At 43.5% G+C, this 27,559-nt stretch overlaps 1 protein-coding gene across 1 annotated transcript in view; it reads left to right on the top strand.

Annotated features, from left to right (window-relative positions):
* The window catches only part of CLIP4 (CAP-Gly domain containing linker protein family member 4), a 66,180-nt gene extending 43,494 nt beyond the window's left edge, over positions 1–22,686 (top strand). The window contains 5 exon segments of the mRNA XM_040430621.1: positions 8,018–8,141; positions 8,772–8,836; positions 11,413–11,488; positions 19,773–21,510; positions 21,682–22,686. Of these exon segments, the coding sequence (XP_040286555.1) occupies positions 8,018–8,141; positions 8,772–8,836; positions 11,413–11,488; positions 19,773–20,097 (590 nt within the window). The 3' untranslated portion in view covers positions 20,098–21,510; positions 21,682–22,686.
* The last annotated feature ends 4,873 nt before the right edge of the window (positions 22,687–27,559 follow it).

The raw sequence follows: 27,559 nt of genomic DNA, 5'->3' as shown, positions 1-27,559 counted from the left end.
TGATACCTACCTAAATATGTAATGATTCAAAGTTAATTCCATTATAAATCAGAATTAGTTATTCTTCACTTTCATTATCTTGCCCATATATGTGCAGAACAGTTATTTTTATGCTACCTGGGCTTTCTGTAAAGGATTACAGTTCTATGATTCCTCTCCCTGTATCCTGCATTATGTCGATTGCATATATCCTAACACATATAATTCAAACATTCATAATTTTCCCAACAGTTGGGTTAACCTTAAATCTATGGCACATGGGATAAAAGGGTTTGTCTTGCTTAAGGCAACCCCTTCCCACATGCCCTTTAAGGACATATGGATGCTGTTCAGGGCGGTTTCCCACTCGGCATCCTCTCTATAAGCCAGAGACTACATCTTTTGCTCGGGCAGACCTGTTCTGTTTCTGTATTCGGTGGCCTCCATGTAATAACACATCACTGCTGCAGTGGCCAACGACTGCCCAAAGGACACTGAGGTGGGGTGATCATTGAGGGGTTAAATGCCTAAGAGCAAAGACTCATTAAATGCTTTACTATTTAAAGCGTAACCATCTCAAAGAAAACTGCCTGTGTCAGTCATTTAATGGAATCAGTGTAAGTGAATTAAATATTGATTTTCTCACTCACCTGAGTGACACGCTGCATTGCCGCCGATCGGGATGAGATTGCACTTGACCAGTATCTGTCAGTGCACATGCTTAGCCGTCTCCTGCTGCTGTAATGTTGTTTCAGGTGGTCAGAGTAAGTGTCTGGGTTTTCTGTCATCCATGTCACCAGTGGGGAGACTTGAGAGCTCATCTATCAAGGTGATATACAAAGGAAAAAATATGTGCGACAGAAAATACGTGTTTTTTTTTTTTTTTTTTTATGAATTAGGAAGCAGAAGCCAGGACGGGGGATTTCTCTAAAGCAGGGATTCTCAGCTCATTTTAGGAAATGTCCGCTATTTACCCCAGACACTCTAAAATAGATTTGGACCCTAAAGCAGGCACCCTAAAATGAATTTGGATCCCAGACCATATCCCTAAAATGAATTTGGATCCCAGACCATATCTCTAAAATTAATTTGGACTCCAGACCAGACACCCTAAAATTAATTTGGACTCCAGACCAGACACCCTAAAATGAATTTGGACCCCAGACCATATCCCAAAAATATATCTGCACCAGACACCCTGATATGAATTTAAACACCAGACCAGACACCCTAAAATGAATTTGGACCCTAGATCAGACACCCTAAAATGTGTTTGGACCCCAGGCCATATCCCTAAAATAAATTTGGACCAGAGAACAGGCACCTTAATATGAATTTAGACCCTAGACCAGACACCCTAAAATGAATTTGGACCCCAGACCTAAAGAATTGAATTTGGATCCCAGACAATATCCCTAAAATAAATTTGGACCCGAGACCAGACACCCTAAAATGAATGTGGACCCCAGACCAATTCCCTGGTACCCTAAAAGAATCTCCAACCCTAGAGCAGACAATAAAAGAAGAAACCTGTATACTTCTTCACCTCTATTCATTGCCACTCTCAACATCCGGATGCTTGCTGATGTCAGGACGTTGTATGCTGGGCCCCTGATGTTCTCTGATGCATCTGTAGGCAGGACTGAAGGCTCTTGACAGCCACCCTGGTCTGGATTTGGACAGAGCTTCACCAAAAGAGCACTGCCATTGTAAATCATTTGATACCGCCCCTCACGTGTGGTTATGGCACGAGTTAAGGTCCATTGGTTTAGGCAGTACAGTTTGCGATTGGATCCAAAATTGGTTAAACGTCCTTCATAAGTGGGCCATATGCAGACCAGACTAATGTTATAAATGGAGTTTTGTATCGTCATAAATTCAAATAAAAAAGCTGCCGACCGTCACCACTAGAGGGAGCTCACTGTATACAGATTTGTGCAAATCCATTGACCTCATTGGGAGCTGTATGTATGTAGTGAGCTCCCTCTAGTGGTGGCTGAAGGTACATAGAAATTTATCATAGAGAAAAGCAGCTGAGCAATTTCATGCTGGGACCCCTCTCACTACCAGTGCTATTATAGCGGCCTATTAGATATACTACCGTATCTAATTTCTGTGTATCTCATCTATATCCTATTGATCCAGAGCTGGCAATACAACCGAGAGAACAGTCGTCTGAGCCTGTAGACTTTTCATATATGTCAGGCTACTGAGTTGTCCCGTGATGGCACATGTCAAGGATGGCGGCATCGGCACCTTGGATTTCAGCCGGAGTGTTCTTTGCATTCTGCATCCATCTCATTGACTGCGAACAGTGGTTAGAAATGCATATTGGGTGCGTTTCATTCTGGGATGTCCTGAGGTCGCGGTGCACGCTGTCAGTCGCTGTAATCTTGTTAGCGAGAACGACGTAGAGCCGCGTTTACAGGACTTAACATTTCAAGCTTTGATTTAATCAAGTAAAAGTGTTTTATTTTTATCACGGCTTTTCTGCCAACTCCAAATGTCATGTGAGATGCTCTGACATACAAGCCTAGGAGAGAACAGCCCCTCCCGCAGGGCTAATGTCTGAGGTAGCAGAGCTGAGTGTGTGGCATCCCTGTGCTTGTGGGGGTTTCCTCCGGGTACTCCGGTTTCCTCCCACACTTCAAAGACATACTGATAGGGACCAGCGTGATGGTGATGTCTGTAAAGCGCTGCGCAATAAGTGAGTAAAATAAATAAATAATGCAGCGATATCGCAGAGTTGTATATAGTTGGGTTAGCAGAGCTGAGTTTGACGTTATTTAAGGGGTTTTCTGAAACTAAGATCTTAAAGGGGTTGTCTCATCACAGACAATGGAGGCATATCGCTAGGATATGCCCCCATTGTCTTATAGGTGCAGGTCCCACCTCTGGGACCCGTGCCTATATCGGGAACCAGGGTGGATTTGATTTAAATCACGATTTAAATCACTAGTCATTAAGGCTTGATTTAAAGGGTTTCTATCACTTCGTTTCACCTATTTAGCTTTCAGACACTAGCGATCCGCTAGTGTCTGCTTTATCTAACCATCCTAATATAAGAGCTTATTGTCCTGCCGTTTAGCTAAAAAAATAACTTATATAGATATGCAAATGAGCCTCTAGGTGCTATGGGGGCGTGATTAGCACCTAGAGGCTCCGTCTACCTTAACAAACTGCCGCCGCCCAGCGCGTCCCTCCAGCCCGCCCATCTCCTCCGGAATGCGATGCTCCTCGTATTCGGCGCATGCGCAGTGAATGTCTGATCGCTTCCCTGCTCAGACATCTCCACTGCGCCTGCGCCGATGATGTCATAGCGCTCCGAGGAACAGGCGCAGTGGAGATGTCTGAGCAGGGAAGCGATCAGACATTCACTGCGCATGCGCCGAATACGAGGAGCATCGCATTCCGGAGGAGATGGGCGGGCTGGAGGGACGCGCTGGGCGGCGGCAGTTTGTTAAGGTAGACGGAGCCTCTAGGTGCTAATCACGCCCCCATAGCACCTAGAGGCTCATTTGCATATCTATATAAGTTATTTTTTTAGCTAAACGGCAGGACAATAAGCTCTTATATTAGGATGGTTAGATAAAGCAGACACTAGCGGATCGCTAGTGTCTGAAAGCTAAATAGGTGAAACGAAGTGATAGAAACCCTTTAAATCATAGTTTTCTACATGAAGACTAGTTCTTGCTGGTATAACTTATAATATGCAAGTAGATGAAGATTTTTAGAATAACAACTTTTCATATTAGTTTGATTAGGTTGATTCTGCATTCATAGGTTTGTAGAAGTTCGGATTAAGGTATTTTTCGCAACTCTGTTCATGTTATAACATTTTTGCTGTGAAGAAGAGGCATGTGATCTCTGCTGAGTCAAATTCAGTTTTGAGAACTGCAAAAGTAAACCAAGCATCTGTGATAATATCTTGTAGGCAGAGAAACTGCCCAATAATCTTACAAAAACCTCTGAAAGAGCAAGACATTGTGAATGGATTAATGGAATTTATTTACCCAAAAAAATGACACATATAGAAACATAGAATGTGTCGGCAGATAAGAACCATTTGGCCCATCTAGTCTGCCCAATATACTGAATACTATGAATAGCCCCCGTCCCTATCTTATATGAAGGATGGCCTCATGCCTATCCCATGCATGCTCAAACTCCTTCACTGTATTTGCAGCTACCACTTCGGCAGGAAGGCTATTCCATGCATCCACTACTCTCTCAGTAAAGTAATACTTCCTGATATTACTTTTAAACCTTTGCTCCTCTAATTTAAAACTATGTCCTCTTGTAGCAGTTTTTCTTCTATAAATATTCTCTCCTCTTTTACCTTGTTGATTCCCTTTATGTATTTAGCAGTTTCTATCATATCCCCTCTGTCTCGTCTTTCTTCCAAGCTATACATGTTAAGGTCCTTTAATCTTTCCTGGTAAGTTTTATCCTGCAATCCATGTACCAGTTTAGTAGCTCTTCTCTGAACTCTCTCCAAAGTATCAATATCCTTCTGGAGATATGGGGCCAGATTTATCATTAGCTCAGGTCAGAATAATGGAGTGAAAAAGTCCCAAAAAAAGTCCCAAACGCTAAAACTGCGCAGAAAATTTGCGACTTTTTTCTGCTCTGCACTATGCTTGCCAGTTTTCTGAAAGTGGGCGTGTTTTCTTATGTAAATGAATCTCTAGACAGATTTACTATTGGGATTATTTAAAAAGTCGCAAAAAAGTCGCAATTTCACTCCAGTGAGGACCATGCTTATCTTATGAGACTTTTTAATAGAACATGCGACTTTTTCATAAAAACGTGCGACTTTTTCGTAAAGATGTGCGACTTTTGTAAAGCTGCTTACTGACGGATAAACTGCTACCGTCAAACCCCATTTATTACAGTCTTAAAGGGCCGATCATAAATCTGACTTGGCTAAAACTGACTTTAGCCATATGTGAAAGTGGAGTGAGCTGTCAGAGGAATGATAAATCTGGCCCATGGTCTCCAGTACTGCGCACAATACTCCAGATGAGGTCTCACTAGTGCTCTGTAGAGCGGCATGAGCGCCTCCCTCTGTCTACTGGTAATGCCTCTCCCTATACACCCCAGCATTCTGCTAGCATCTCCTGCTGCTCTATGACATTGTCTGCCTACCTTTAAGTCTTCTGAAATAATGACGCCTAAATCCCTTTCCTCAGATACTGAGGTTAGGACTGTATCACTGATTTTATATTCTGCTCTTGGGTTTTTACGCCCCAGGTGCATTATCTTGCACTTATCAACATTAAATTTTAGTTGCCAGATTTTTGACCATTACTCTAGTTTTCCTAAATCCTTTTCCATTTGGTGTATCCCTCCAGGAACATCAACCCTGTTACAAATCTTTGTGTCATCAGCAAAAAGACACACCTTACCATCGAGGCCTTCTTAAATATATATTAAACAATATGGGTCCCAGAACAGATCCCTGAGGTACCCCACTGGTAACAAAACCTTGGTCTGAATATACTCCATTGACTACAACCCTCTGTTGTCTGTCCCTCAGCCACTGCCTAATCCATTCAACAATATAGGAGTCCACGTACAGCCTTATTCTACATAATTAAAAAACTAATCTTTATTTCATGATGGAATAACCTTTGGATGGTAATATATTTTCCTCAAAAAGCATTTCATATAAAAAAAAAAATCCATTTTTTTTAATCATTGATTTTTATCCACCCTGTCGGGAAAGGAGCCCCACAAAGTTGTGGCTGGAGGACTCTGGTACGGCCACCACTAAGCGCGCTCTCCATAGAAGTGAATGGGAGCGCACCCCACAAGACTGGCTATTTTCAGCAGCCCCATAGACAATGAAAGTAGACAATGAATCTCCAAAACTTTCAGGGCTCCGTTCTCGATATAGGTGCGGTTCCTAACGGTGGGACCCACACCTATAAGACAATAGGGGCATGTCCTAGCAATATGCCCTAGGGGTGGGCGATATAGTCGATATGCGATATAAATTTGTGCCACGATATGGATTTTGTGCATATCGCCTATATCGCCGGACCGCGATATGACCGGTAGTGAATGATCGCTCTCTCGGCACGCACCATGTTCTACTGAGCCGGCACAGTGGAGAAGGAGGGAGTCCCTCCCTCCCCACTGTGCGCGGCTGCCGCTGGCCACCAATAAGGACAGAGTAGGAGGAGGAGGGGAGGGACTGTGGCCACTGCGCCACCAATGAATGCCTGAATACCAACGTAGCGTTCATGTGCCGGCCATATCCCGGCCCCTATGACTGCACGCTGCGATCCGCCGCAATTAACCCCTCAGTTGCGCAAGCGCATTCGGATAAAGTATGTTAATATGGCAGAAAGCCCCTGCATTTTCCCAGCCCTCCATTTCTTTACCATCCATCTCTTTCTTTACCATCTATTTCTTTCTTTACTATCAATGGCGGCACAGAGCTAGTTTTAGCAAATGCCGAGCGCAGCGAGGCCGAGCCCGATGCGTGTCGAGCGTACAAATTACGGGCTCGCGGCGTTCTGCTAGATTACTATACTTTAGCCGAATGCGCTTGCGCAGCACGAACAGCCCCTCCTCCAGCTGATTCCAACGCGTCCACGTGACTTTCGGTGCAGCTACATCACTTCCGGGTATAGACTTTTGTCCGGGTATAGAAAAGTGGCAGAACACCGGTCGCTCCTTCTTCTGTCTGTGCGGCGCATTGCTAATGCTTATAGCATTAGCAATGCGCCGCACAGACCTATGAGAAGAAGGAGCGGCCACGGCGCACGTGAGTATAATGCTGCTCACTAACATACCATGGCAGCCAGGACTTCAGTAGCGTCCTGGCTGCCAGGGTAACCGATCGGAACTGCCCACTGCCACCAATGATGGGGGGGGGGAGGGGGACCCTGTGGCCACTGCCACCAATGATTAATACTGGGGAGGGAGGGGGGGTGGGTTTGAGTTACCAGAGGGGGCTGATAAGAGGGAGAGGCTGGGGGGCGGATCGGGGGCTGATAAGAGCGAGAGGCTGGGGGGCGGATCAGGCGCTGGGGGGCACATGAGAGGCTGGGGGGAACATGAGAGGCTGGGGGGCACATGAAAGGCTGGCTGCCATGGTCAGCTCCCTGCTGTTGTGTGCACAGGGCAGCAGGGAGAGTGTAAAGTCCTATTCACCCTGATAGAGATCTGTTAGGGTGAAAATGACAAGGGTTCTAGCCCTTAAGGAGGCTAAAAAAAAGTTTAAACACCCTCCCCCCCCCAATATAGAAAACAATATATCGCGATATATATCGCATATTGCACATGCTTAAAATTATATCGCAATATAGATTTTAGGCCATATCGCCCACCCCTAATATGCCCCCATTGTCTGTGATGAGACAACCCCTTTAATTGTTTTTCTGCTGTTATTGGTCAATCCTACACATAAGGCCTCATTCATACGATCGTATCCGTTTTACCGTCGACAAAGCACGGAACTCCAGTAGAATTGTCCTATCCTTGTCCGCAAAACGGACAAGACTAGGCCATGTTCTACTTTTTTTTTGCGGGGCCGTGGGATGGATGCATCTTCTGCTGTCCCATTGAAATGAATGGGTCCGCATCCGACCTGCAAAAATAGCGGCCCAAACATAGGGTCGTGTGCATGAGCCCTAATCCTACAAAATCTCTGACTGTCTGCACTGTACCTAGAAGAACGGATGCTGAAGGCGGAGGGCGGTCACACCAGATATTGGTGGATTATCTTCATTCACTTTGCATTTTGCTAATTAATAAAAATAACACTTGTATTGTTTAAAGCATTCCCTACTTTGCAGCCTTTTTTTCCACACGTGCTTAAAACTTTTGCACAGTAGTCCCTGTACTTGTGCCTTGCTGGCAGCCATCTTTCCAGGAGGACTTCAGATTGCTGGTGGCTTCTTATGAACACAGCTGATCTGCAGACAGGTTACCCGCTGGCTGTAAAAAATCGTTGCTCTCACTGGATGATTGCACTGGAGGTTGTGCTTTATGTCGCCCTAACATGTGCCGTCTTCTCTCCTCGCAGGGTACTGGTGCGGCATTGAGCTGGACAAACCTCATGGTAAAAACGAGGGCTCAATCTCTGGAGTTCAGTATTTTACCTGCCCCCCTAAACATGGGGTCTTTGCACCTCCGTCTAGAGTTCAAAGGTGAGCGGAGGTCAACGAAGTAGATGGCAGGGGTCATTTACAATTTCTAAAGACACAACTGATGTAAGGAGGAACAAGAAGTCCTAAATAAGGTTCATAAATCAATAAAATCAAACACACCGACCTTGTTGGTGCCACTATATAAATCTGTGGCGTTACACATAAAAACATGCCTATGGAGGGACATGAATATTGAAAACTATATAAACTAAGTGGACTCGCTTTTTTAATGATGTTTATATTTATAGTCATTTTAACTACATTTTTTTTTGCATATATTTTTTATTCCATTTCTTTTCCTTTCCATTTCTTCTATTTTACCGCGAGGTCCCTGTGATAATTATTAAAGACAGGGATCCAACGCAATAACTATATTCCCTTATCATCTAATCTGTCAGTAATTCTGAACTAATATTTTAATAAATACAATATTTTGATATAACACGTCCCAGGTCTGTGAGGGCGCTGGCTCTTTATACACTTATCTATTGCAATACTTGGCCTTTCGGACGGCCGATCAGCTTAGAGCACCCACGCTATCCATTCTTGCAATATAAGTGAGCCGCTATCCAGTGTTGGTTAACGTCTAAAAGTTTTCCGATTATAATTTTTTATTTTTTTTCCCCACAGGGTCTGTGGGTCTTTGGATTCTTTGTCGGAGATTCCAGCGAGTAAACTGAACCATTCCTTCCCAGGTACCTTCCTTCCCAGGGGCTCCTATGTTGATGACATGTTCTCGCGCTCGGTCATCAATATCTGGTGGGTGTTCGACTCCAGGCATCCCCGTCAATCAGCTGTTTGAAGAGACCGTGACGTTCCAGCCTTCTTGCAGCTTACCAAGCACAGCGCCGTACATTGCATAGTGGCTGTACTTGGTATTGCAACTCAGACCCGTTCACCTAACTAGGACTAAGCTGCACATCGGCCGTGTGACCGATGAACGTGATGTAAAAGGCCTAGGAAGAAGCCACTGCGCTCATTGAATACTTCAAACATTTGATCGACAGGGGTGCAGGGTGTCTGTCCCCCACTGATGTGTTTTATGAATATATAAATCCCTTTAAAGGAGTTTTTAAGTAATTTATTTTTACGATGACACATTCTATTGCCATTTCCAAAATCGCCTCTTGCTGTCAGTGAATAGAAACATTCTTGTTTACATTCAGTGGCTGAAAGCACCACCTGATCAGCTGCTGCTGACGCAAGTACAGTGCCTGTTGCAGTGTATCAGCGCTCTTTCTTAGAGATGCTGTCACCAAAAAATGCAATGCAATCTGAAAGCAGCATGTTACAGAGCAGGAGGAGCTGAGCAGATTGATATATATTTTTATGGGAAAAGATTCAGTAAAACTTGTAATTTTTACATTTATATCTGCAGCCCTGTGAAGTGCTATCGGTTTTCAGTGACTGACAACTATCTCTCTATGCAAACTTCTGCACACAATACTATCAATCACTGATAACACCGGCTCCCTCCTGTACCGATGCTGCTGACAGAAGAGATATAAATGTATAAATTACAGGTTTTACTGAATCTTTTCCCACAAAAATATATATCAATCTGCTCAGCTTCTCCTGCTCTATAACACGGTGCTGTCAGATTGCATTGTATTTTTTGGTGACAGGCCCTCTTTAACCCTTTCGCTACCCTTCGCTTTCGCTAACAGCAGAGACCTGCGGCTAATTACCGCAACCGGCAATAATACCGATCGCGGTAATTAAATGCTTTAGATGACATGATCAAGTGAGATCACGGCACCTGAATGCGCAAAAACCCGGAAGCGTTAATACTGAAGCCCCGAGCGCCAATTGGGACTTCAGCACGTGCGGCTGAATGCTCTGAGTCTCTATGAAGAAATTCAGAGCATTAATGCTGCAATTCTTATTTTGGCCACCAGATGGCAGGCCAACATAAGAAATCCGCAAAATGCAAAGAAATTGTCATTTTTTAAATCCCATATAGGTCAAAATTAAAAATTAAAAAACATAGTTTAAAAGGTTATTTATGAGCCTTAAAATGATGATAAAAAAATAAAATAAAAAGTAAACAAAATAAAAAAAATATAACATTTTAAATCGCCCCCCTTTCCGTATAATAATAAAAAACCCAAAAACTAAATAACAATAAATATAAACATCATGGGTATCATCGAGACCGAAAACGCCAATAATATATATATAAAAAAATATCCAATACAGCAAATGGCGCAACGGAAAAAAGGGTCAAAATGGACAATTTGCCATTTTTTGATTGCTTATCTTACCCAAAAAAATATAAATAAAATGTGATCCAAAAGTCATACACACTCCAAAATGGTATCAATAAAAACTATAAATTGTCCCGCAAAAAATGAGCCCCTAAACAGCTCAGTAGACACAAGTATAAAAAAGTTATGGGGGTCAGAATATGGTGATGTAAAAATAAATAAATTCCACCCCATTTGGAATTTTTTCCCCGCTTCCCACTACATTTTATGCTATAATTAATGGTGGCATTAGAAAGTACAACTTGTCCCGCATAAAAAAAAATCCCTCATACAGCTATGTTACTGGAAATATAAAAAAGTTATGGCTCACGGAAAATAGGAAAGAAAAATGAAAACGCAAAAACGAAAAAAAAACTCCGGTAGCCAAACGGTTAAGGTGTGTTCACACAAGCTGGTGGTGTGCCGTACCCTGCACTTTACAGCAAATTTTGCCAGATCTGTAACGTTTCTTGACTGGGCGACCTCAGCTGCTGAAACACAGTGAATCCCCTATATTAATTTACATCCCAGACCTGACCCTTAAATTAATTTAAATCCCAAATAAAAACCCTAAATTAATTCAGATGCCCAGAAGTCCCATTTTGTAAGTTTTACAAAGCTTGAAATTTGCATTCGGACAGTGGAGGAAGTTACTTGTGACTTGATATCTACACGCACGTCTCTGATTCCGGCCCTGGGACCCGAGATGTGGCGGTACAGAGAGTCGGGTAATTACTAGTGGCCTCTGTGCCGAGGTGAAGTGATAGCAACGGGACCTGTCTAGGCAGGTGCACCAATGGTTAAAGCAGTCCTCTATCCTCTCCCTACTATTGCCGATTGATGGGGATCTTGAACAGAAGACCCTCCTTTATTAACTCTGTTCGCTAACAAGGGGTATGACTAAGGGGTTTCTAATATCTCTGTGAAGAAAGCTGGTTAGAACCAATATGGTTGTCGGTGCATATATAACATACATGTGTACACAGTCCCACTCCTTAGGTCAACCGTCTACCTTATATTTCTAGGGTTCAAAAGAAGCCTCAGCTCCACATCTACAACAGCTGCACAGAAAGACGTGGACAGGAGACACTCGTATGGCCGGTAAGACGTGAAAAACAAAGGGGGTGACCAAAATAACCCCAGAATGAAAGTTCTACAACTTTTCGGTTAAAGGGGTTTTCCAGGAGTTTGATATTAATGACCTTACTGCAGGATAATCATCACTATCTGATCGGTGGGGGTCCAGCTCCTGACACCGCCACTGGTCAGCTGTCTGAAGAGCCCGCGACGCTCCAGTGAGCGCTGTACTCTGTATAGTGGCTGTGCTTGGTATTGCAGCCCAGGTTCATTCACTTGAGCAGGACTGAACTGTAACTAGGCCATGTGACCGATGAACGTGATGTCATTGGAAGAGACAAGAGCGCTTACTGGAAGGCCGCAGCTTCTTCAAACAGATATTCAGGGGGGCGGACGCTCCGCTGATCAGATAGTGGCGACCTCTCCTCAGGATAGGTCATCGATATTGCACTCCCAGAAAACCACTTTAACCAGTTTCAACTGGGCCATTTTTCTCCTTCATGACCAGGCACATTTTTCAGTACATGTTTGAAAGCAATAACTTACATTTGGGGCTTAATTTTTGTGTCTTTTTTCGGTGATGGGGCCTTATTTTTATGTAATTTTTATTTTTTATACCTAGGGAAATGTAGGAAAAAAAGCGAAAAGGTGCAAATATATATATTTTTTTTATTATTCTTAAATTGTGCCCCTTTCTGTTACAATCTTTTCTATGTATATAGTTTATGATTGCTGGGCTTGGAAGCTGCTGTGTGGGCTTATAGCAGTCGTTGTTTTTATTATTTTCCTGTATTTTTTATTTTTTTGTATTTAGGATATCGGAGGTTTTTGCATTTTCATTTTTCTTCCCTATTTTCCTTGAGCCATAACTTTTTTATATCTACGGTCACATAGCTGTACGAAGCTTATTTTTTTGCGGGACAAGTTGTACTTTCTAATGCCACCATTAATTATGGCATAAAATGTAGTGGGAAGCGAAGCGGTACAAAAAAATTCCAAATGGGGTGGAATTGGAAAAAAAACGCAATTCCTCCACAGTTTTACGGGTTTTGTTCCCATGGCATTTCGTTTATGGCAAAACTGACCCATGCCCTTCATTCTTTGGGTCAGTACGATTACAACAATACCCCGTATGTATGGGTTTTTTATGTATAAATAGTGTAAAAAATTATTATTATTTTTTTTAACCTCACCATATTCTGACCCCCATAACTTTTTTAGCTCATTTTTTGCGGAACAATCTGTAGTTTTTATTGATACCATTTTGGAGTGTGCGTGACTTTTTGATCACATTTTATTAAATTTTTGTGGGTAAGAAAAGCAATGAAAAAAATGACAAATTGGCCATTTTGACCCTTTTTTTCCGTTACGCCATTCGCTGTATTGTAATTTATATATTTTTTCATATATTTTAATAGAATGGGCGTTTTCGTCACGATGATACCCATGATGTTTATATTTATTGTTATTTAGGTATTTTTTTATTATACGGAAATGGGGGTGATTTTAAACTTTTATATATTTTTTATTTTTTATATATATATTTTTTTTTTTGTGATCATTTTGAAGCTCATATATGAGCCTATAAATATTGTTTTTTGAATTTTTGATTTTATTCTATCAGGGATTTTTAAATTTACAATTAAACCAGAATTTGCTCATTTTTTATGCTGGCCTGCCATCTAGTGGCCAAAATAAGAATTGCAGCATGAATACTATCAGCCTCATCAGCGAGGCTGAAAGTATTCAGCACAACTACCTATGCCCACATTGGCCACACGTAGGAAGCTTTGCGCATTTAGATGCCGTGATCTTGCTTGATCACGGCATCTGAAGCCATTAATAACCGCGATCGGCATTATTGCCGGTCATGGTAATTAGCCGCAGGTCTCTGCTGTATGAAATAGCAGAGACCTGCCGGCCATGGCGCCCCCTGCACGTGCGAGCGTGAGCCATGTTTACACATCGCTCAAGCGCTGTACATGTACGGCGCTGGTAGCAAAGGGGTTAAATTGCCAATTTACCCTGTAACTTGGGCTGACATATTAGCGCCGGTTACTGGGGTTACCGAGTATAATACAGGATGTATCACAGGATCAGTAGAGGATAGGTAATGTACGTACATAGTGATTTCTCCAGCAGAATATTGAATGCAGCTCTGGAGTACAATACAGGATGTACCTAGTGACTAAACTTCATATATAGATTAATTCTGTATGTGAACAGGAGAATGGTGATCAGAGGTCACATACATATTGCTCTGCTGAGGCCTCATCTGGAATACGCAGTTCAGTTCTGGGCACCAGTCCATAGAAAGGATGCCCCGGAGCTGGAGAGAGTACAGAGGAGAGCGACTAAACTGATAAGGGGCATGGAGGGTCTGAGTTATGAAGAAAGATTAAAATAATTGAATTTATTTAGTCTTGAGAAGAGACGTCTAAGGGGGGACATGATCTATACAAATATATAAATGGGCCGTACAAAAAGTACGGTGAAAAACTGTTCCATGTAAAATGCCGACTGGAGAAGAAAAAGTTCAGTCTCCAGAAGCATCAAAGCTTCTTTACTTTAAGAACTGAATCTGTGGAACAGACTTCCTCAGGACGTGGTCACAGCAGGAACAGGGGACGGGTTTATAAAGGGTTTAGACGAATTCCTAAAAGTAAATGACATTAATGCTTATGAAAACGTGTAGAAATCCGAGTCTCACTTCCTTCTGGGATTCGCGTCCCCACCGATCCCTCGGTTGAACTTGATGTCTTTTTTTCCAACCATGGTAACTATGTAACTATACTAATAGGAAGGTTTGTAAGTGATCAGCATTCATTCCACAAGCGCCCAGAATATCTGAATGGATAATTATTCTCCCCCTTCACATTTAGTAGAGGCGTCTCTGGCAGCGGTGTCAGGCTGCAGTCTGTTTATGGGTCTCTGTGTGCTCGGCTCTTGTGGACGCTGCAATTTCCCCCCATTCTTCAGCCCCTGTCAAGTTGCCCAGGGACGAGTGTAGAGATATTTTCAAGTTTTTTTAAAAAATTTTGTTTCAAAGGTGAACCTACCCTTTAAATGTCTGTTCCTGGAGGCCCCATATATTAGAGCAGTGCTCAGTGAGGATGATCGCAGCCTTTATGATCTATAATATTCTGTTCTTCATCTGACCTCACACAATGACCTGTTAATTCATCCTGAGCCTCCTGGTTCATAAGTATAATACCAGAATGACCGTGACAACTGACAGCAGAGCTCCAGAAGTGACACCCATCAGGTCAGGAAGGCAGCGTTCTCATATATACTTAGCGTGTGTTCACATTTGCATATGGTTCATGAAAATTTTTGCACGTTTTCTGTGCTGAAATTCCCAGAAGAAATGCTTAAAATATGCGTCTCGCTGATACCTGCACTAGGGCCAGAAAGCAGCTGACATCCATTGTTGCTGCAATTTCCACGAGGACACCACGTGGGGCGGCGTGTAGAAAAGAAAATCCGCAGTAAGAAGTTGAACACTATTTGTGATAAAATTTGGGACTTTTCTCACCACCGTTGGTAAAAAGAGTGGGCAGAGTTAACTGGGAGGGGGCGTCACCTGCATCATTTTCAAGATTTTCAGTAATTGTTATTAAAGCTCAGCCTAAAAAATCTGTTACTTTTGTGGTTCACTTTCTATTTCTGATAAACTGTACTTCTTGGCGCCCTCTGGTTTTTATTCTGTACAGTAATGTGCACGTCCACCTGAGGTGGTCGCACATGCTCAGTTTCATCCTTCAACTGCCATCAGCTGTATCTACTGTTAAACGCTGTGGCAGCTACAGGGAGAGAGCTGCAGTAAAAGAGACATGCCCCCTAAGCTTTGATAGGGGGAGAGACCTGCAGCAAAAAGGACATCTCCCCTGAGCTCTGATAGGGAGGAAGCTTCAGCAAAAAGGACGGGCCCCTGAGCTGTGATAGGGTGAGAGCTGTAGCAGAAAGGACATGCCCCCCTGAGCTCTGATAGGGAGGGAGCTGTAACAGAAAGGACATCTCCCCTGAGCTCTGATATGGAGGGAGCTGTAGCAGTAAGGACATGCCCCTGAGCTCTGATAGGGAGGAAGCTGTAGCAGTAAGGACATGCCCCCTGAGCTCTGAGGGAGGGAGCTATAGCAGAAAGGACATCTCCCCTGAGCTCTGATAGGGAGGAAGCTGTAGCAGTAAGAACATGCCCCCTGAGCTCTGATAGGGAGGAAGCTGTAGCAGTAAGGACATGCCCCTGAGCTCTGATAGGGAGGGAGCTGTAGCAGTAAGGACATGCCCCCTGAGCTTTGATAGGGAGAGAGCTGTAGCAGAAAGGACAGGCCCCTGAGCTGTGATAGGGAGGGAGCTGTAGCAAAGGACATGCCCCCTGAGCTCTGATAGGGAGAGAGCTTCAGCAAAAAGGACATGCCCCCTGAGCTCTGATAGGGTGAGAGCTGTAGCAGAAAGGACAAGCCCCCGGAACTATAATAGGGAGAGAGCTTCAGAGGAAAGGACGAGCCCCGTTTGCACGCCAAGCTGAGGTGGTTGCACGTGCACAGTTCCATCCTTCAACTGTCATCTGCTGTATCTACTGTTAAATGCTCTGACAGTTTTCGGGAGATCTGCAGCAGAAAGGACAAGCCCCCTGAGCTCTGATAGGAAGAGAGCTGTAGCAGAAAGGACAAGCCCCCTGAACTGTAATAGGGAGAGAGCTTCAGAGGAAAGGACAAGCCCCGTTTGCACGCCCAGCTGAGGTGGTTGCACGTGCACATGTGACATTTATAGGGAGAGAGCTGCTGAAAGGACAGTCCCCCTGGGCTGTGATAGGGGAGAGCTTCTGCAGGAAGGGCACATCCCCGAGCTCTGATAGGGGAGAGCTTCAGCAGGAAGGGCACATCCCCGAGCTCTGATAGGGGAGAGCTTCTGCAGGAAGGGCACATCCCCGAGCTCTGATAGGGGAGAGCTTCTGCAGGAAGGGCACATCCCCGAGCTCTGATAGGGGAGAGCTTCTGCAGGAAGGGCACATCCCCGAGTTCTGATAGGGGAGAGCTTCTGCAGGAAGGGCACATCCCCGAACTCTGATAGGAGAGAGCTTCTGCAGGAAGGGCACATCCCCGAGCTCTGATAGGGGAGAGCTTCTGCAGGAAGGGCACATCCCCGAGCTCTGATAGGGGAGAGCTTCTGCAGGAAGGGCACATCCCCGAGCTCTGATAGGGGAGAGCTTCTGCAGGAAGGGCACATCCCCGAGCTCTGATAGGGGAGAGCTCCTGCAGGAAGGGCACATCCCCGAGCTCTGATAGGGGAGAGCTTCTGCAGGAAGGCCACTCTCCTGAGCTGCCAGTCTGAAGAGAATCTAGCAGAATAATTGGAGCAATGAATGGGGGGATCTCTGTGAGGTACAGGGCTGGTTCTAGCTTTGTTAGAAAGATATATTGTCATGTACTATAAACTTTTTCAGAGGCGTGCCACGTGGAGTACATATGGAATATTGCCTCCCAATTGGTTCCTATGAGGGGCAGAGTTTACGAATGCGTAGTATCCCTTTAAATATGGATAAAAGTAGCGCGGAGACATAGAACAAGCAGACATTTCCAGTGTAACAATCCGTTTTTTCCAGCCTGTGATACATAATGGAGCTGCCCCATGTCGATATTTTGTTACAGATTGGAGCCCCATGTACTTTTCTGGTAATGGGGTCGTCTGTTTAAAGGAAGAGCAGAGCGCGTAACAAGCAGCGACTTCAAAGCATCTCCGCCACATTGTCCCGGAGCGGCACCGAGCAATAACCGCTCACAGCGGGATCCACGCTTAATGATTCCCGGCTCCGGCCTTGCAGAGGTTATAGCAGCACATTAACGAATATGTGAATGTGCCACCACACAACACAAATACAGCACGCACCCAATTTTCTCAAACTGTACAAATCTCTTCACTGCTGCATAAAGGACGTTTATTTATTGGGTTAGAAGTTTTTAATAACAAACAACTAAGAAAACGAGGTCACCGCAATAGAAAGCACGGAAGACCCCGCAACTCTGCCAGGAAGTGTGTACGTCACCCAAGACTATGCCGCAATCATTATAACAGTGTTCTACCGCACATAAAAAGCTGTACTAGTCATCTTCTTGTACATAGGAGCAGTATTATAGTAGTTATATTCTTGTACATAGGAGCAGTATTATAGTAGTTATATTCTTGTACATAAGAGTATTACAGTAGTTATATTCTTGTACATAGGAGCAGTATTATAGTAGTTATATTCTTGTACATAGGAGCAGTATTATAGTAGTTATATTCTTGTACATAGGAGGCAGTATTATAGTAGTTCTATTCTTGTACATAGGAGCAGTATTATAGTAGTTCTATTCTTGTACATAGGAGGCAGTATTATAGTAGTTATATTCTTGTACATAGGAGCAGTATTATAGTAGTTATATTCTTGTACATAGGAGCAGTATTATAGTAGTTATCTTCTTGTACATAGGAGCAGTATTATAGTAGTTATATTCTTGTACATAGGAGGCAGTATTATAGTAGTTATATTCTTGTACATAGCAGTATTATAGTAGTTATATTCTTGTACATAGGAGCAGTTATATAGTAGTTATATTCTTGTACATAGGAGCAGTATTATAGTAGTCATCTTCTTGTACATAGGAGCAGTATTATAGTAGTTATATTCCTGTACACAGGGGGCAGTATTATAGTAGTTATATTCTTGTACATAGGAGGCAGTATTATAGTAGTTATATTCTTGTACATAGGAGCAGTATTATAGTAGTTATATTCTTGTACATAGGAGGCAGTATTATAGTAGTTATATTCTTGTACATAGGAGGCAGTATTATAGTAGTTATATTCTTGTACATAGGAGCAGTATTATAGTAGTTATATTCTTTTACATAGGAGCAGTATTATAGTAGTTATATTCTTGTACATAGGAGTCAGTATTATAGTAGTTATATTCTTGTACATAGGAGCAGTATTATAGTAGTTATATTCTTGTACATAGGGGCAGTATTATAGTAGTTATAGTCTTGTACATAGGAGGCAGTATTATAGTAGTTATATTCTTGTACATAGGAGCAGTATTATAGTAGTTATATTCTTGTACATAGGGGCAGTATTATAGTAGTTATATTCTTGTACATAGGGGCAGTATTATAGTAGTTATATTCTTTTACATAGGAGCAGTATTATAGTAGTTATATTCTTGTACATAAGAGCAGTATTATAGTAGTTATAGTCTTGTACATAGGAGCAGTATTATAGTAGTTATATTCTTGTACATAGGAGCAGTATTATAGTAGTTATATTCTTGTACACAGGAGGCAGTATTATAGTAGTTATATTCTTGTACATAGGAGCAGTATTATAGTAGTTATATTCATGTACATAGGAGCAGTATTATAGTAGTTATATTCTTGTACATAGGAGGCAGTATTATAGTAGTTATATTCTTGTACATAGGAGCAGTATTATAGTAGTTATATTCTTGTACATAGGAGCAGTATTATAGTAGTTATATTCATGTACATAGGAGCAGTATTATAGTAGTTATATTCTTGTACATAGGAGGCAGTATTATAGTAGTTATATTCTTGTACATAGGGGCAGTATTATAGTAGTTATATTCTTGTACATAGGAGCAGTATTATAGTAGTTATATTGTACATAGTAGCAGTATTATAGTAGTTATATTATTGTACATAGGAGCAGTATTATAGTAGTTATATTCTTGTACAGAGGAGGCAGTATTATAGTAGTTATATTCTTGTACATAGGAGCAGTATTATAGTAGTTATATTCTTGTACATAGGAGCAGTATTATAGTAGTTATATTCTTGTACATAGGAGCAGTATTATAGTAGTTATATTCTTGTACATAGGAGCAGTATTATAGTAGTTATATTCTTGTACATAGGAGCAGTATTATAGTAGTTATATTCTTGTACATAGGAGCAGTATTATAGTAGTTATATTCTTGTACATAGGAGCAGTATTATAGTAGTTATATTCTTGTACATAGGAGCAGTATTATAGTAGTTATATTCTTGTACATAGGAGGCAGTATTATAGTAGTTCTATTCTTGTACTTAGGAGGCAGTATTATAGTAGTTATATTCTTGTACATAGGAGGCAGTATTATAGTAGTTATATTCTTGTTCATAGGAGGCAGTATTATGATACTTTTAGGTATACTTTTTATGGGTTTTTGTCAGTTTTATGTCTTGTCCCCTTTGGGTATAGGTGTTAGGTCTGTGATGCTCAGACTTGCTGTATGTGATGTTAACTATATTTTCTTTCTCCCCGTGGACAGGGCCAGGAAGCCAGCCCTCCGCCGCAGTTGGAGCAGCACCAGTTCCACCAGCACCAGTGACGGAGGTGTGAAGCTGCACAAGGGGTCCCAGGTCTTGCTGACCAGCTCCAATGAAGTAGCCATCATACGGTACATAGGCCCTACAGACTTTGCCCCTGGCGTGTGGTTAGGACTAGAACTGCGCTCTGCCAAGGGAAAGAATGATGGTTCTGTCGGCGACAAGCGTTATTTTCACTGTAAGCCAAACCACGGCATCCTGGTCAGACCCGGCAGAGTCACCTACAGAGGGATCAATGGATCCAAACTCGTGGATGAGATCTGCTGACCCCAATCCTTGCACATTTACAGGACTGGACCTTATTTGACCTGGGAATTTGGGGCTTTATCTGAATGTTTTTGAATCTTGTCTGTTTTCTAGCTTTTTCCATTTGTTATGAGAATTTAACTAATCAAGAATGTATCCCCTCCAGCTTAAGCCTGGGGTAACGTGACCCACATTGGGGTGTCCCGGTGTCTGATCTACCATTACCTAGCCTGTGATCTACTGGTAAAGCTTGCAAGGCCAGATTCTGGACAGATTCTGATCCAGCTGTAGGCACCCAAAGAAATGGTCTGTTGTTTATTGTTCAAGCCAAGCCGGGAGGTTGTCATCCAGAAAATTCTAATATTTCAGCTCCTTTTTTTAAAGGAGGATGCCCTGGGAGTATAATTGTGTGTCACTTAAAGGGATTCTCCACTACTGGTTATCTTGGTGTTAGTGGCTGCCTGAGCGCTCGTATCTCAGTTAAATATTTGCAGAATGCAGATGGTGAAAACTTTAGTTTTGCAGGCGAGTTGGGAGATCATCAGTCGAAGCCGCGGCTCTCTTGAAGCAATATGCTTTATCTCTGGAATCCCATCACTAGGCCAAGCTACCACTGGTGGTCTTGAATTTTAATCGCATTAATAAAGTATTGATTTGACATTTTTAGTCCAAATAAAAGAATTCAAGGCCGCAGTCATAGATTCCGAAAAAAAGAAAAAATCCTAAATGCAGGAATACTCTGTCTAGTAAAATGACGAACTCTGTGAGGCAAGTCTGGCGTCCCGCTATAGTTAGTGGGGTCCTCCGGTGCCACTAGTTCACTTATGTATTATTATGCTCCACTCCTATATCAAAGCAGAACAGTAAAAATCAATAAGACAGATGTAAGAGCAGCCTAACTGTGTGGCAGGTGCTGTCATTGGTCAGATGCTGACTCCGCGCCAGGTGCTGTCATTGATCAGGCCCCCACTCTGTGGCAGGTGCTGTCATTGGTCAGATGCTGATTCTGTGGCAGGTGCTGTCATTGGTAAGGCCTCCACTCTGTGACGGGTGCTGTCATTGGTCAGGCCCCAACTCTGTGGCAGGTGCTGTCATTGGTCAGGTGCTGATTCTGTGGCAGATTCTGTCATTGATCAGGCCCCCACTCTGTGGCAGGTGCTGTCATTGGTCAGGTGCTGATTCTGTGGCAGATTCTGTTATTGGTCAGGCCCCCACTCTGTGGCAGGTGCTGTCATTGGTCAGGTTCCGACTCTGTGGCAGGTGCTGTCATTGGTCAGGTGCTGATTCTGTGGCAGATTCTGTCATTGATCAGGCCCCCACTCTGTGGCAGGTGCTGTCATTGGTCAGTGCTGATTCTGTGGCAGATTCTGTTATTGGTCAGGCCCCCACTCTGTGGCAGGTGCTGTCATTGGTCAGGTTCCGACTCTGTGGCAGGTGCTGTCATTGGTCAGCCCCCACTCTGTGGGCAGGTGCTGTCATTGATCAGGTGCTGATTCTGTGGCAGATTCTGTTATTGGTCAGCCCCCACTGTGGCAGGTGCTGTCATTGGTCAAGGCCCCCACTCTGTGGCAGGGGCTGTCATGGTCAGGTTCCGACTCTGTGCAGGTGCTGTCATTGATCAGGCCCCCACTCTGTGGCAGGTGCTGTCATTGATCAGGTGCTGATTCTGTGGCAGATTCTGTTATTGGTCAGGCCCCCACTCTGTGGCAGGTGCTGTCATTGGTCAGGCCCCCACTCGTGGCAGGTGCTGTCATTGGTCAGGTTCCGACTCTGTGGCAGTGCTGTCATTGATCAGCCTCCACTCTGTGACAGGTGCTTTCATTGGTCAGGCCTCCACTCTGTGACACGTGCTGTCATTGGTCAGGCCTCCACTCTGTGACCGTGCTGTCATTAGTCAGGCTCTACTTTAGTATGGAAACCTATGACCAGTGCCTATGGGGTCTAGTTGCGTTACCACATTTTATCAGCCTAACGCGACCTATTCACCTACCTTTCGAGCTGCATTGCAGAATCTTTTGGTAACGGTATATACCTTTGTAGGGAATTCTGGGTTATTAGAAGGAGGTCCTATGTTCAGGGGTGTCATTACTGGGCTAGAGTGTAGAGCGGGTCCACAAAAGAGCACCTCTCACTCTGACAACGCATTGATGTGACTGGACACGATGTAATGCTTCATTTCTCCTGTGGTGGCGCTGCAGGGAAATTGAACACTTGTTCCCAGGTTGTCCACAGAATGCAACTGATCACTGGAGCCCCTGCAGGAGGACGCTTTGTGATCAGCTAAATGTCAAATCCAAGTAGGGATTTTCCAATATAGAAATTGTCTTTGGAGCAGCAGCTATGAGTAGTAACCTGGTATCTGGGGAATTAAGCTGCATGGCTGTGCTCGATATATTTCTCAATGTCTGTCAGAGCTCCTAATCCCCACCGAAGCATAGAGTTAAATGGGGAAATTCTGTCTCCCTGCAGCCACCACTATAGGGCAGATGAAATAGTGGTAAAAGATCACTTTACGCATGCTGCAATGCTTTACCTTTAGAACATATCCTATTCTTGGAAACTGATTGCGACTTTTCATGGAACTTTTCCTATGACTACTTCCTAAGTAAAGAGTCAGCAATCTCATGTATATATTGATATGCATTATTGATATGCGGTATTGGGCGGAGCGGTACGCGGAAGAGAGCACTTAACTGAATAGAAGCACTTTTAAAGCGAATGTACTTTTCTTACTATCATTTCATGAATTAATTTATATTAGGGTGTTTTCACAGCCTTTCTTTTGCTACCTTAACATTTTGCAGCAGCTTTCGGGGTGTGCTGTGTGGAGCCACAACATGATTTTTTTTTTTTTTGCTGTTATCTTCTCTGTTGATCTTGTAACATTTTGTTTCTCTTTTGTAACTTTATTTTAAAAATAAAAATCTAAATACAATTGCTGAGCAGTTTGGAAGTGTGTTTGTTTTATCTTGTGCTGATCTTAGAGTACTTTCACACTAGCGTTATTCTTTTGCTGGTATTTGAAATCCGGTAATAGGGGCTCAATACCGGAAAAAAACGCAGCAGTTGTGTCCCAATGCATTCTGAATGGAAAGCAATCCGTTCAGTATACATCAGGATGTCTTCCGTTCTGTCCCTTGTATGGTATTTGACCGGACAAAATACTGCAGCATGCTGTGGTATTTTTTCTCCAAAATGCCGGAAAAATACCCCACTTGCCGTAGCCCGCATTAATTTCCATAGAGATGTATAAATGCTGAATCCGATACCAAGTGTTCCGGAAATTGCTGCATCGCCGGATCCAGTTTTCTGGGGATATAGAGGAGCTGGTTTCGCCTTTGATCTTTGAAAAAAATTTAAATACCGGATCCGTTATTCCGGATGAGACAGATCAGTTTTCATACTATTTTGCCAGAACTGCCTGCCGGATTCAACAACGCTAGTGTGAAAGTAGCCCTAAAGGGGTTATCCCATCATAATGATCACTGCTAAATCTGTTAATGATCATTTTTGTAAATATATTTGATGAACCAATTCCACCGTTTAGGAGGAAAATTCATCCCACTTACCTCATTGTTGTCATTCCGTCTCCCCTGGTTACGGCCACCGGAATCCCGGTGGCCGTGCTTGCGCAGAAGACTCCTTTTCTCCCGGCTGGCCCACGCGCTGGACTGAACGCGCACGCCGCCGCGCATTGCTCGATGGTGACTTCTTCCTGGCCAGAATAATACAGAGCGCGAACGCGCATGCCAGCTCTGTCTATACTGGCCAGGAATAAGTCACCATGGCGCATGCGCGGCGGCGTGCGCGTTCAGTCCAGCGAGCGGCCCAGCGGGAGACGACTTCAATCAAGATGAAGCCCGCCCCCAGCCAGAATCCAGGAAGTGAACGGCGCGCTGGCAGCAGGTAAGTATGAAAAGGCGACAGTGGGAAAACCCCTTTAAACCACCTCAGCCCCCAGTGCTTAAACACCCTGAAAGACCAGGCCACTTTTTTACACTTCTGACCTACACTACTTTCACCGTTTATTGCTCGGTCATGCAACTTACCACCAAATGAATTTTACCTTCCTGTTTCTTCTCACTAATAGAGCTTTCATTTGGTGGTATTTCATTGCTGCTGACATTTTTACTTTTTTTGTATTAATCGAAATTTAACGATTTTTTGCAAAAAAATGACATTTTTCGCTTTCAGTGTAAATTTTGCAAAAAAAACGAGATCCATATATAAATTTTGCTCTAAATTTATTGTTCTACATGTCTTTGATAAAAAAAAAATGTTTGGGTAAAAAAAAAAATGGTTTGGGTAAAAGTTATAGCGTTTACAAACTATGGTACAAAAATGTGAATTTCCGCTTTTGAAGCAGATCTGACTTTCTGAGCACCAGTCATGTTTCCTGAGGTTCTACAATGGCCTGACAGTACAAACACCCCACAAATGACCCCATTTCGGAAAGTACACACCCTAAGGTATTCGCTGATGGGCATAGTGAGTTCATAGAACTTTTTATTTTTTGTCACAAGTTAGCGGAAAATGATGATTTTTTTTTTTTTTTTCATACAAAGTCTCATATTCCACTAACTTGTGACAAAAAATAAAAACTTCCATGAACTCACTATGCCCATCAGCGAATACACTTGGGGTCTCTTCTTTCCAAAATGGGGTCACTTGTGGGGTAGTTATACTGCCCTGGCATTCTAGGGGCCCAAATGTGTGGTAAGGAGTTTGAAATCAAATTCTGTAAAAAATGACCTGTGAAATCCGAAAGGTGCTCTTTGGAATATGGGCCCCTTTGCCCACCTAGGCTGCAAAAAAGTGTCACACATCTGGTATCCTCCGTACTCAGGAGAAGTTGAGGAATGTGTTTTGGGGTGTCTTTTTACATATACCCATTCTGGGTGAGATAAATATCTTGGTCAAAATGCCAACTTTGTATAAAAAAATGGGAGAAAAGTTGTCTTTTGCCAAGATATTTCTCTCACCCAGCATGGGTATATGTAAAATGACACCCCAAAACACATTCCCCAACTTCTCCTGAGTACGGAGATACCAGATGTGTGACCACTTTTTTGCAGCCTAGGTGGGCAAAGGGGCCCATATTCCAAAGAGCACCTTTCGGATTTCACAGGTCATTTTTACAGAATTTGATTTCAAACTCCTTACCACACATTTGGGCCCCTAGAATGCCAGGGCAGTATAACTACCCCACAAGTGACCCCCATTTTGGAAAGAAGAGACCCCAAGGTATTCGCTGATGGGCATAGTGAGTTTATGGAAGTTTTTATTTTTTGTCACAAGTTAGTGGAATATGAGACTTTGTATGAAAAAAAAAAAAAAAAAAAAGAGCAGCATTTTCCACTAACTTGTGACAAAAAATAAAAAATTCTAGGAACTCGCCATGCCCCTCACGGAATACCTTGGGTGTCTTCTTTCCAAAAATGGGGTCACTTGTGGGGTAGTTATACTGCCCTGGCATTTTCCAGGGGCCCTAATGTGTGGTAAGTAGGTAAATGACCTGTGAAATCCTAAAGGTGCTCTTTGGAATATGGGCCCCTTTGCCCACCTAGGCTGCAAAAAAGTGTCACACATGTGGTATCGCCGATTCAGGAGAAGTTGGGGAATGTGTTTTGGGGTGTCATTTTACATATACCCTTGCTGGGTGAGAGAAATATCTGACAAAAGAAACTTTTCCCATTTTTTTTATACAAAGTTGGCATTTGACCAAGATATTTCTCTCACCCAGCATGGGTTAATGTAAAATGACACCCCCAAAACACATTCCCCAACTTCTCCTGAGTACGGCGATACCAGATGTGTGACACTTTTTGCAGCCTAGATGCGCAAAGGTGCCCAAATTCCTTTTAGGAGGGCATTTTTAGACATTTGGATACCACACTTCTTCTCACGCTTTGGGGCCCCTAGAATGCCAGGGCAGTATAAATACCCCACATGTGACCCCATTTTGGAAAGAAGACACCCCAAGGTATTCAATGAGGGGCATGGCGAGTTCATAGAAATTTTTTTTTTTTTGGCACAAGTTAGCGGAAATTGATATTTTTAATTTTTTTCTCACAAAGTCTCCCGTTCCGCTAACTTGGGACAAAAAATTTCAATCTTTCATGGACTCAATATGCCCCTCACGGAATACCTGGGGGTGTCTTCTTTCCGAAATGGGTCACATGTGGGGTATTTATACTGCCCTGGCATTCTAGGGCCCTAAAGCATGAGAAGAAGTCTGGAATATAAATGTCTAAAAAATTTTACGCATTTGGATTCCGTGAGGGGCATGGTGAGTTCATGTGAGATTTTATTTTTTGACACAAGTTAGTGGAATATGAGACTTTGTAAGAAAAAAATAAATAATTCCGCTAACTTGGGCCAAAAAAATGTCTGAATGGAGCCTTACAGAGGGGTGATCAATGACAGGGGGGGGTGATCAATGACAGGGGGGGGTGATCAATGGAAAGGGGGTGATCAATGACAGGGGGGTGATCAATGACAGGGGGGTGATCAGGGAGTCTATATGGGGTGATCACCACAGTCATTGATCATGCCCCTGTAAGGCTTCATTCAGACGTCCGTATGCGTTTTGCGATCCGATCCATCTATCAGTGCAATCCGTAAAATCATGCGGACATCTGAAGGGAGAGCTTTACAGGGGGTAATCAATGACAGGGGGGTGATCACCACAGTCATTGATCATGCCCCTGTAAGGCTCATTCAGACGTCCGGATGCGTTTTGCGGATCCGATCCATCTATCAGTGCATCCGTAAAAATCATGCGGACATCTGAATGGAGCTTTACAGGGGGGGATCAGGGAGTCTATATGGGGTGATCACCACAGTCATTGATCATGCCCCTGTAAGGCTTCATTCAGACGTCCGGATGCGTTTTGCGGATCCGATCCATCTATCAGTGGATCCGTAAAAATCATGCGGACGTCTGAATGGAGCTTTACAGGGGGGGTGATCAATGACAGGGGGGTGATCAATGACAGGGGGGTGATCAATGACAGGGGGGTGATCAATGACAGGGGGGTGATCAGGGAGTCTATATGGGGGATCAGGGGTGATCAGGGGCTAATAAGGGTTAATAAGTGACCGGGGGGGGGGGGGGTTTGTAGTGTAGTGTAGTGGTGCTTGGTGCTACTTTACTGAGCTACCTGTGTCCTCTGGTGGTCGATCCAAACAAAGGGGACCACCAGAGGACCAGGTAGCAGGTATATTAGACGCTGTTATCAAAACAGCGTCTAATATACCTGTTAGGGTTAAAAAAAAACACATCTCCAGCCTGCCAGCGAACGATCCGCCGCTGGCAGGCTGGAGATCAACTCCTCTTACCTTCCGTTCCTGTGAGCGCGCGCGCCTGTGTGCGCGCGTTCACAGGAAATCTCGCGTCTCGCGGAGAGGACGCGCCGGCGCGTCCAGGAGGAATGAATCAACCACCTCCAGGACGCGTCTGTGCGTACAGCGGTCCGGAGGT

Source organism: Bufo bufo, chromosome 4 (genome assembly GCF_905171765.1).
Source record: "Bufo bufo chromosome 4, aBufBuf1.1, whole genome shotgun sequence".
Taxonomy (NCBI): Eukaryota; Metazoa; Chordata; class Amphibia; order Anura; family Bufonidae; genus Bufo; species Bufo bufo.
Note: the sequence above shows the minus strand (reverse complement) of the source record. Positions and strands in the feature narration are given on the sequence as shown.